An 11,846-nucleotide genomic window follows, 5' to 3' on the forward strand; every position below is an offset into this window, starting at 1 on the left:
CATGGAGGCTCACAACCATCTGTAATGAGATCTGATGCCCTCTTCTGGTGTGTCTGAAGACAGTGACTGTGTACTATATACAGTGTACTTATATATAATAAATAAATAAATAAATAAATAAATAAATAAATAAATGTTATTTTAAAACTATCTTATGTATATGAGTGTTTTACCTTTATAGAAGTACAGCATGAATGCACAAGTGTCACAGAAGCCGGAAGAGGTCAGATTCCCTAGAGATACAGAGGATTGTGAGCAGCACCCTGCATTCAGTTCCACAACTATTTTTAAACGAACATTTAATTTACCCATTCATTCAAAATTCACTGTTCATCATCAATACAAATTATGTACCTAATATGTGCTAGGCACTGTGCTGGTGCAGAGCAAGCAAAACAGTCCTATCCATTAATTAAAGCTAGAAGTACTTTTTAAAACTAACAAGAGCCAGCTGTTTGGTGAATTTAAAGAACAAAGCAATCTAATAAACTATTGAGAGCATATAAATTGGGGGGGGGGGGATGTAAAAAACTGAGAGAGAGATGAGAAAAAGAAAAGCAAACATCCTGGGACCAGCACGATGGTTCCGAGGATCAGAGCACTTGCTGCCAAGCTGTGAACCTGAGTTCAATCCTAGAGGCCACACGGCACAAGGAGAGAACCACCAACTTCACATCGTTTTCAGACTGACACAGACAAACACACGAGAGCTGGGGGTTGGGGGGAGAGAACTGTTCTGTGGCTTTTTCTTTCATTCAGGCTACTTCCCAACCCTCTGTGCACTGTGGCTGAGATCTTACGCGGGACAGCCGCATCATCCCGAGCTGGGTGCCGACTTTCAGCCGAGTGAGCCGAAGAGTTGGCAGGAATCTGCACCCCACAGGAGAAAAAAAACCAAGGAAACTGCGCGTGTCGTGAAAGCCACGCCCCCGGCTCTCTCCTTGCACTGGCATTCCCACCCCCGGGGTTTCCCGCCAATCCCATTTTCTCTGCATTCGCAGGCCCCGCCCACCTAGAGCTGGAGGGCGGGGAAGCGTTTAACGCCGATCCGTGGCTCTGGGATAGACTACACGTCCTGCGTCGCCGCCGTCAAGACTCCGCAGGCTTCTCTGACGATCACCGAGCCGTAGTTGAGGCCGTGTTCCTGTGTCCGCTGCTGTGTCTGGCTGTAGCTGCGCCGGAGCTATGGTGTGTTGATCCCCGAGTCCTCGGAGGGTTTGGGGCTGAGGTTGGCTGACGTGGTCGGGGATCGGCCCCAGTTCCCTGCGGCGCGTGGCGGTTGCAGTGGGAGCTTACCTCACGGACGTGCTCCTGCAGTGATTCAGCATCTGCGGCCTGGCCGGCGGGAAGAGAACCTGAGCGGCTTTTGGCGCAGCTTCTTCACTTTAAATAGGGTCCAGGCGCTTCTTCCTCGGCCAGCCAGTCGCCTTTCCTTCTCAGTTTACTTAGGTGGCTGATTTCAAGATGCTCTATGGTCCTTCGTGATCTGCATAAGAGGGGGACTATCGGGGTGGAGGGGTGCACCCGTTATCGCCATCGCAGACCAGAGCCTGCAGTCAGGTCTTGAGACCAAGTTCATCTTCTTTGTGGGTCTGTTTGGCTTAATCCGTCTCATTAGAATGCCGTCGGAAAGGCTCCATACAGTCATTTTGTTCTATTACCTAGTTAGAGATGAGAGGGGAAATGATGGAATCAGGTTTACAACGTAAGGCCCTGGGCAGCTTCTGTCGAGTCTGCCATGCTAACTCTTGCTCTTTTTACCCTCAGGAATATTCTTCTCCAAAGGACCAACACACTTGCCTTAGTAATGACATTATAGCTGTAGTGGTTCTGCCACGGTAGCTGTTTGTGCCCAAACTGAGGATTTGTGTATGCGTTCATTCATCTGGCTAGCCTAACTCGCATAGTGAGTTCCCGGACAGCCAGAGTGTAGAGACAGCGTCAGAGAGAGATAGAAAAAACAAACAAACAAACAAAAAACGTGTAATTGAGCATAATAGCAGATACCTGTAATCTGAGCGCTTGGGAGGTTGAGGCAGAACTTCTAGATTATTCTCCCAGGTATATAGCAGATGAAGGCCAAAGTGGGCTATCTCTACTGGAAAATTGTGCTGAGAATATGTGGAGAAAAGAAGAAACTTTCAAAAGATATTTGAGTCGATTTAAAGAAAAGGCCTTTGCCAAATTATTAGAGCCCTATGTAAGAGAACAGTATGAGCAAAGTGGAAGAAAGGTTGATGTGTGCATTCTTCAGTACTTGGCTGCTCAAGGGGAGTGCTATGGAGAATGGCAGAATCCGAAGTTAGGAAGAAGTTAGTCCATTCATCCCCATAGCTCATGCATGCTTGAGGTAAAGTTGCATTGCAAATTGAGTGCTGTAATAACGCCTCAGGAAAGCTGCATTAGCAGAGAGGCTTTAACAATTGAAGCACATGTCTTAAAGTTAAAATTTGAAGTTTGTAATGTTCTCATATTAATCTGTCTTTCACTTTCAGTTTCGCAACCAGTATGACAATGATGTCACTGTTTGGAGCCCTCAGGTAAAATGTTTTATGCCATATCGATGAAGTGACTTTTTATGGCTGAAGTAGGTTCAGAAACCGGTGAGATTGTAAACTGGGCTTGGTGGTACACACCTTAATCTTTATTGGCCAGGTGGGTGAAGCCATAGGATCATGGAGTTGGTGGACAGTTTGAGCAACCTAGTAGACCCCTATTTTAAAAGAAAAGGAAACAAAGCTTGTGAGATTATAGGCTGTGAGAATTAAAAGTAGTTTATTGGTTTTAAAAAGTGAAAATTTTTTTTGTCTTTAGGGCAGGATTCATCAAATTGAATACGCAATGGAAGCTGTTAAGCAAGGCTCAGCAACAGTTGGTCTGAAGTCAAAAACACATGCAGTGTTGGTTGCACTGAAGGTAAGTAAAATGATAACCCTGTCTTCCCTCAGGAACCAGAACTATCAAATTACATTTAACTGATAAATAAAAAACCTCTAAACTAAAATAACATACTGTGTTTGTTTAGAGGGCACAGTCAGAGCTTGCCGCTCACCAGAAGAAAATTCTCCACGTTGACAACCATATTGGTATCTCGATTGCGGGTCTGACTGCTGATGCCAGACTGTTATGGTATGTATGATTATGAAAAATTAAGCATCCCTTTTTATTCTTAATAGACTTTTTCTTAAAAATACCTAGATAAGATAGTGTAAGTAGTCATCTCCCAGAATATTGTAATTTTTAATTGTTTATTTTATTTGTGTGGGTGTTTTATCTGCAAGTATGTCTGTGCACTAGTGTGTGCCTAGTTTCCTCAGTGGCCAGAAGAGGACCTTAGATTTTCCTGTATTGGGGTAACAGAAGATTGTGAGCTTCCATGTGGATGCTGGAATTGAACCTGGGTCCTCTGGAAGAACAGCTAAGCTATCTCTCCAGCCCCCAGATATTAAAATTTTTAATACCTTAGTGGGTTTGGGTGTGTAGCTATATATGTCTATTTCCTTTATTTAGTTCAAGACTATTTATGCATGTGACTACACCTTTGCTATCTTCAGACACATCAGAAGATGGGATTGGATCCTATTACAGATGGTTGTGAGCCACCATGTGGTTGCTGGGAATTGAACTCAGGACATGTAGAACAGTCAGTGTACCTAACTGCTGAGCCATCTCTTCAGCCCCCTATTTCCTAATTTTTATAGTGTATTAAACCTAATGGTTTTGAAAGTCCCTTAATGTGATACTTGTTGACATGTATACTGTCTCAAGCCCTTTATGGCTAAGAGCTGGACACTCTTCTGTGGAAGGATGACCTAAACCATTCCAAGTTTCTTCACAATGTCAGTATTTATTATGCATTTGAGTTCACAAAGTTCAGAAGCATATACTAGTATAGACTCAGTTATAGATCTTGTTTTCAGGGAACTTAAAGCCTCTTTAATTTTAACACAGGGTGGGAAATAGAGAGTGATGGGTGCATTTCTTTCTGTAACTGTTCCGGGAAAGTAGATACTTCTTGTGGAGAAATAGCACATAAGTGAAGTGGTTAAACTCGCACTTCATCACTTAGTATCTGAGACTAAGTTAGTCACTTAAATAATCTTTCCCAGTAACTAACCTGACATGTAAAACACTTGACACAGCCTTCAGAAAGAGGGAGAGAACTGAAAATGGCCAAAGCTAGTCTCTTTAGTTCATTATGATTTTATTAGGAGAAAAAAAACAAGGTAAGAGTAAGGATCAAGTTGCTGTTTGTTAATGTTTTCAAATTATTCAACCAGTCTCTGTTTTTTTTTTTTTTTCAACCAGTCTCTTAAGTCAGTAGCAGAGTGATATTCTGTGTTTCTGCTCTCAGAGTATTAAATGTAGTATGTAGTCAAACCTGCTTCTTAACTAAGGTGTCTAAAACAGTATCATGCCATCAGTTAGTATGAAAACTATCAGCAAGATGTTGTGTGTGGTTTTGAAGTTGTCTCCTCGTGTGTTTAGTGCTTGAAAAGCTTAGCCTGGTGGTGGTGGCACATGACTTTAATCCCAGCACTTGGGAGGCAGAGAGAAATGGATCTTTGTAAGTTTCAGGCTAGCCTGGTCCACAGAGTAAGTTCCACAACAACCAGGGCTACACAAAAAGAAATCCTGTTTCAAAAAAATAAATAATAAATAAATACATTTTAGTTAGCCACTTTTCAAGACCTTAGATCCACATGCAATTGGTGCTTACCATGTTAAATGGTAGAAGTACTGAATCCAGAATCTTGTACAGAGTAATAGTAAAATCATTTGTTCAGTTACTAACTTACTAAGCATTTTATATTATGAAGCTGGTTTCAAACATCTGGTCTTCTTGCCTTCATTTTCCAAGTGCTCGATTATAGGGGTGTGATACCTTGCCTCACCCAGTCATTTATTTTTAAAGCTTCATATGGTCCCAGAGTTTAGTTCACACACAAAAAGGAATCTAGACATAGCTTACCTTTCTGATTTTTATGGATCTAGTCCATGAAAATGCTTTCAGGAAAGCAAAATGGAATCAAACTTCTTTGTTTAAATGTTTAGATTATATTTATTCTCTGTAATATGAACTGATGGATTTTTTTTCTGTTTTGTTTTCTTTTTTAGTAACTTTATGCGCCAGGAGTGTTTGGATTCCAGATTTGTATTTGACAGACCACTTCCTGTATCTCGCCTTGTGTCTCTAATTGGAAGCAGTATCCTTTATGCTGGCATTTGTAAATGTAAACTGTAAAGTTTGGGTTAGTTAGTGTTCGCTTAGTTACTTGGAATATGATAGTATAAACATAAATCAGATTGTAAAGGTTTGAGGAATTGGATTACCATCCTTTATAAACAGTTGATATTTCCAAATACAATAGCCCAATTTAAGGAAACTATTCAATTATTTTTAGACAGTAAAGTTTTGGTTAACCCCCCAAGTTCTTGCCCCTTATATTCAAAATAAATTCCTATATAGGAAGAGACTATTTTGTTAGTGTTCGTTCTTGGCTTTAATGAAAATTCAAACTTGGTATATTAGGCCAAAGGAATACTCTTCTGTTACTTTCATGTAGAAAATTATGAAACAATTAAGCTAGAAGTTCCCAGGTGGTGGTGGCACACACCTTTAGTCCCAGCACTTGGGAGATAATCAGGTGAATCTCTGAGTTTAAGACCAGCCTGATCTGCATATCGAGTTCAAGGACAGCCAGGGCTACATAATGTGGGGGACACGGGGGGGGGGGGGCTAGAAGTTTTTTTTTTTTAATTTATTACATGTTGAAGCAGGCTCCTTAACTAGTTTCAGAGACCCAGATCCCAACACAACGATATGGCCGGAGACCGTATGGAGTTGGGCTGCTCATTGCTGGTTATGATGTGAGTTTTGTATTATCTGCTTTTCTGCCTCTGTGACAAAGTTCCTGACACAAACTCCCTTGGGAAGAAGGCTTTATTTTGACGCAGGGTTTGCAGAGGCAAGAGCTTGTCCTGCTGGGGAACGTGAGATGACCAGAGACACTGCACCACAGTTAGAAAGCAGGGGAGATGAATGCTGATGGTCAGCTTATTTCCTCCTGTAGTTAATCCAGGACAAAGCCCATGAGATGGTGCCAGTCACTGTCAGAGTGAGCTTTCTGTTTAAACATGTCTGGAACTGGGCATGGTGTTGCATGCCTTTAGTGTCAGTGGTAGGGAAGCAAAGGCAGGTGGATCTCTGACTTCAGATTTATAATGAAGATTAACCTTCACAGTTATCATATTTATATCCTAATAATGTTTTAATCTCAGAAATTTTATAATTTCTAGTCAATTCAAAGTTAAGAGTACCTAATGTTTTTCTGTTTCTAGGATATGGGCCCTCACATTTTCCAAACCTGTCCATCTGCTAACTATTTTGACTGCAGAGCTATGTCTATCGGAGCCCGTTCTCAATCGGCTCGTACTTACCTGGAGAGACATATGTCTGAATTTATGGAGTGTAAGTGTAGTTTGGCTTACTTTATTTTGTTTTGCCTATTCTAGTCTTTATATAGTTAGCAAATCTACCCTAAGTAAGGAAAACTAATAGTCTTTAGTTTTAAAAAAAATTAAGTTCATAAAGTGTCTGTTGTTTTGTAACACATGCTAACTTTTACTTCTAGCTACTAAGAGAACTTTATCAAAATATAAAGATGTCTCCAACCTTGAAAAGTCTTGACATTTAGTCTGAAGTAGGCCCCAGTCAGAGTTGAAAACCATTACACCTTACTATTTGTAAGTCTGTTTCTACTTTAGGCCACACAGAATTTCTGCATTAAGTGGCCCATAAGTAAGTATGGCCTGGGAAAGAGGTTGAAGGGTGTAAGACAGAGAACGGTTTCCAGTGCTTTGCTTTGCATTAGAAGAAGGGGTAATAGCAGGGCTTTTTTTTTTCCTCAAGAAATTTTTTGTCTTGGTTTCGTAAGTTTTCCTGTGGCAGATAGTATTCTTTGGAGGGACTGAGAGTTCCCGAGGACTCAGCTTGTAGTCATACTCTAGTTAAGACTTTCTGTGGTATGGGGTCTGTAGCTTGGTCACAGAGGAAAACAGGAACCTGCAGGCTTCCCTGTGCTCCTACCCTTCTCATGGGTGTCATGGCAGCCGGGCGATGCTTCCACCCAAGGAGCTTTACTAGAAACTCTAGGTTAAAGCTTGAGCACCGTTGGAGTCTGTATGGTGTTTAGGGAACAGTTTCACAGTTGCAGTGCAGGTTATGATGGATAATATGCCAAACAAAGTGCACTGCAAAGAAAATGAACTCTTGAATTTAAATTACCTCCTCCTGGGTTAGCCACTTAATGTGGCTATCCTAATACAGGACGGCAGCAGTGAGTCATGAGTTTTAGCCAACCACAGTCACATATTGCTAAGCTGTAATGTTTGGTAGGCAAGGTGTGTTGAATGCACATTTTACTTAACATTGGCCTTTTACTGTGGATAGTCCCATTGTAAGTTAGGCAACATCTGGACATAGATTTTTGTTACATTTATTTAAGTCTTTCAGTGGTATTTTATAATTTTTAGTTTATAAGTCTTGTGTTTCTTTTGTTTAATTTATTCATACTTTATTCTCATAATGTTTTAAGCATTTTCTCAATATCATTTGTAGATTGCTCATCGTAAAAAATTGATATTTGTATATTGATTGCATGTCCTACAACCTTAAAAACACTTCATTAATTCCAGTCTAGTGGATTCTTTAGATCTGAGTTCATGTCACTAGATCATATCATTAGCAGTAGAGGAGGAGGTTTTACTTCTCATTTCTAAGTCTTGATATGTGCTGTTTCTTTCTTGCTTCCCAGAAAGGTGCATTTTGTTTTTATCAAATGCCTTGGTTAACTGTCAGTATAGTGACAAGTGGAAGTGTCCTTGTTTTATTCCTGATACTGAGGGAAAAACATTCAGTCTTTAAGTATGATGTTAGCTGTGAAGTGAATGAGTATTTTTTTTAGGTAGGAGTTGGGAGTTTATCACATGCATGTTATATCTGATTGAAATCATCATACTTTTTTTTCCCTCTTAGTCTATTAATGTATTGTTTTACATTGTTTGACTTTTCAAATGTTAACCATCTTTACATTCCTGAGAAATACCACAATTGGTTATTATGTATAATCTTTTTTCTTTGTTGTTGGGTTCTGATGGTGGTGGTAGAAATGGTGGTAGTAGTTTTATTTCGGTTAAGATGAGGCCTCCCTGTGTAGTTGAGATTGACCTGAAATTCCCTATGTAGCTCAAACTATGCATAATCTCCAGTCCCAATCCCATATCCCACAGGTGCTATGGTAATAGATATGAGCCACTAATTCGGGTGTCTATTCATAGGGAAGATTGGTCTGTAATTGTCTGTGATGACTTTGGTATCAGGTAATACTGACCACATTACACATTCTATAAAATTGGGATGGCATTTGTGACCAAGACTTTTATTTAATCTAGTGAAAGACAGATATTTTTTACTAAAAGACATCAAGTAGTCATTGGTGTTGGTTGGTATTAGATTATATGCTAACATACTTTTGGCTGTTATATTCTATGTAATATGTCATTCAAGCCACAGTTTCAGACGACAGACTGATGGTAAAATTAAGAAATTATTTTTTAATCTACTGCATACAGGCAATTTGGATGAACTGGTTAAACATGGTCTTCGTGCCTTAAGAGAAACACTCCCTGCAGAGCAGGACCTGACCACAAAGGTAACTCAAGGTCCCAATTGTAGGTATTGACAGTATAGTTTAATCCTCAATCACAAGTAATAAAATAGCATGTCCTTAAGTTATTTTCATTGGGCTGCCTTGGTTTGTTATTTCCTTTCCAGTCACCAAACTCAAATCTGGTTTTGAAATGTCATGTGTAAATTGGGGTGGGAGGTTATAGAGCAATAAAATTCCTTCAGTTTGATTTTGTTTTGTTTACAGCAGGTATTCATATCTTTGTCAGATATTTACATTGCAGTTCATGACAGTATCAGAGGTAGAGTTGTGAAGAAGCAGTGACAATGATTTATGGTTGGGGTCCCCACAGCATGAGGAACCGTGTGTATGATAGGGTCACACATTAGGAAGGTGAGGACCACTGCCCTAGGGGAAGACTTCACTGCTAGGTGACATGGACCTTTGGGTGTCTCATAGTAACCAAAAGGGCGTGTTAAAGGGAGTGTTGGGTCTGTAGTGGAGAGACTCATAGTTTCCTGTCTTTTTCACTCCTACCTACAGTTTTTAAAACTTTGGATTTAAATGCTTTATAAGTTTTTTTTCTACTTTCTGCCCACCATTCTATTATTCATATATATATTATATATATATATTATTTTCCTTCCACCCCCATCAGAATGTTTCCATTGGAATTGTTGGTAAAGACTTGGAATTTACAATCTATGATGATGATGATGTGTCTCCATTCCTGGATGGTCTTGAAGAAAGACCACAGAGAAAAGCACAGGTATGTTACATGTTACTAATCATAACATGAGGCTTCAGCTTTAACAATTAAGAAAGCACTGACTCAAGTGAAATACTGAAGGGTAGTAATCTCCAGAGACACACAATGGGAGAAAGGTTTGGTTCCTTATTACTACATAACTAAGGTGACCCCAGGATTTACAGATCCAGATGACTGAGGCATGGATGGCTCTACTGCTGCTCTTACTTGAGACTTCACAAATGCTGCAGTCTGAGTGAAGCAGGGACAGAGCAACCAAATGACTTTTTTTCTTTACCCACCCACTCTCTAGGTATCTCAGAGTGCCAGCTAGAAGGCTGCAAGGCTACCAACTGCTAGAATGAACAGGTTTCTGTGTACTCTCAGGGCCCCTTCTACAAAGGGCAGAGCTTCCAACACCTCAGAAGTGAAGGTTGCCAGCCATTCTTAAGGCTAGAACTCAGGACTAATATAACCTCACTTTAGTACATTTCTAGGTTAAAGCAAGTGACAGGGCCAGCCTAGATTTTTCTGAGAAGGGTCCAGAAGAAAATACATGTTTGGAGCTAGCCTTGGACACTTGAGTTAGCTAGCTCTCTATAAATGGTGACAAAAGCATTAAGAAGTACTGATTTCAAATAAACACAACCTGAAAATAAAAGTGGTGAAGTCTAGGGTTATGAGTTTTTCCTAATTTGATTTTTCCCCCCTCAATCCTGTCTTATCTCTAAGCAGGTAGAATTACAGAAACACTCCATACACAGCTCACATTTGCTGCTAATGGATGTGGATTTTAGGTTGTGAAACATAAAAAGTAGCGCAGGAATTTTTTTCTACAGGTTATAGGATCATGCCTATAATCCTAGCACAGTGACATGCTTCCTCCAAAAGATGGGATGTGATGGTAGTTTTCTCCAGCTTGAAAAAAACATTGTATTTTTCAAATTGGCAAAGATGTTATTGGTGCTGTTTGGGAGAATGAGATTTGCATTTTGGACGTTAGCAAGAACTAGCATTTTAGCATTTAGAAAGGATGCTTTGGCGTTCCACATAGCTGCTATCTCTTTTTTTTTTTTCCTTTCTGTTTATTGGTTGAACAGAAGGAAGTCTAAAAGGGGCTGGCTGTGTTTTAATCACAGCAGTAAAACATAAGAAAGAAAGACTTACCTCTTAAGGAAGACAAATGATAAACAGTGCAATTCTCTTTGAGTTGGCAGAACTGAAATTATATATATTATTTATATATAATTATATATGTATTATTTTTTAAGTTTTATTCAAAAAATTTAACAGGCTAAAATCAAATATCTGCAAAATCTTCTAACCCTCTTACTGATTTTTTTTATATTGTAATACTATGATTTAGTGGTATATATTAAATGCTCACCTTACATCTTTTCAATTCTTTTTTAAAGCCTTCACAGGCTGCTGATGAACCTGCAGAAAAAGCTGACGAACCAATGGAACATTAAGTGATAAAGATTACGAGCACATGAGGATGCAGGGACATACACTGGTGACAATAATCTGTATTTTAAACCAACAGCTGCAACGTATTGGGTGATATGTTTTAAAAATCAGTCCAGATGTGAGTTTTCTCTTAAGCAACTTCTCATAAACCATATAATGGGGTGCATTTTCTTTGAAAGGGTCTACATAATCATTTCCTAGGAAGTATAGGTGTCTATACCAATGTTTTTATATGAAGAAAATAAGTGTCTTTGCAGTTTTAAAGACAACTGTGAAATAAAATTGTTTCACCACCTATTGTGTTGAGTTTTTGTTTTTAAGTAGTTTCAACTGCAGATGGAAGCTAATATCACAATGGTCACTTGTCATATCTGTTGAATTATATTGTTTTGGCTGTTTTTGGTAATATAGAAAATGCCTCTTAACACAACTTTAAGCAGTTTAGTTTGTGGACCGACTATATTACAAATCCATGCAGATGATCTCAGAATACAAATTTCATGGTGCATACCTGGAGATTTATTTATTCTGAAGATGACAAGCCAGGCTTGGGGGTACAGGCCTTAATCCCAACAGTTCTGTGTTGAGGCAGGAGGATCAGGAGTTATGGGCCATGCTCTGCTTCATATGATGTTTGAAGCCAATCTGGGAATGTGAGACCTTGTGTAAGTAGTAGAAAGTCACCACTTCCAAACAGAAGTGGTGATACTGGGCTGCAGCTATATCTGAACTTGTAATTTGTCCTTAATCAGTGCTCACCCTTGAGTTCAGTTACCCTCCTACCTCCCAAAGCATGATATTAACGTGAGTAATTTTTGCATCCAACAGATTTCAACAATTATGAGCTGGGCCTGTGAAAAACTTGGCAAAATTAACAGAAGAGACATTTTAATCTCAAACCTTTTTACTCTGCCTCAAATCTGGAGGTTTCCTTCTGT

General features: G+C 39.5%; 1 protein-coding gene across 1 annotated transcript; it reads left to right on the plus strand.

Annotated features, from left to right (window-relative positions):
* Nucleotides 1-1,079: 1,079 nt before the first annotated feature.
* Nucleotides 1,080-11,206, plus strand: PSMA1 (proteasome 20S subunit alpha 1). The gene is made up of 10 exons (XM_080912469.1): nt 1,080-1,188; nt 2,496-2,540; nt 2,815-2,916; nt 3,026-3,129; nt 5,119-5,207; nt 5,801-5,871; nt 6,343-6,472; nt 8,635-8,714; nt 9,349-9,459; nt 10,854-11,206. The coding sequence occupies exons 1-10, from the start codon at nt 1,186-1,188 to the stop codon at nt 10,908-10,910; spliced, it is 792 nt and encodes a 263-aa protein (XP_080768595.1). The 5' UTR covers nt 1,080-1,185; the 3' UTR covers nt 10,911-11,206.
* Nucleotides 11,207-11,846: the final 640 nt, after the last annotated feature.

The sequence above is a fragment of the Micromys minutus genome (genome assembly GCF_963924665.1).
Source record: "Micromys minutus genome assembly, chromosome: 2".
NCBI lineage: Eukaryota > Metazoa > Chordata > Mammalia > Rodentia > Muridae > Micromys > Micromys minutus.

What these genes read in the sequence shown, in the direction of transcription:
- PSMA1 (XM_080912469.1), top strand. An exon ending in CAGTGTTGGTTGCACTGAAG is followed by an intron (nt 2,917 to 3,025) that starts GTAAGTAAAATG and finishes GTGTTTGTTTAG; the next exon opens with AGGGCACAGTCAGAGCTTGC. An exon ending in TATGTCTGAATTTATGGAGT is followed by an intron (nt 6,473 to 8,634) that starts GTAAGTGTAGTT and finishes TACTGCATACAG; the next exon opens with GCAATTTGGATGAACTGGTT.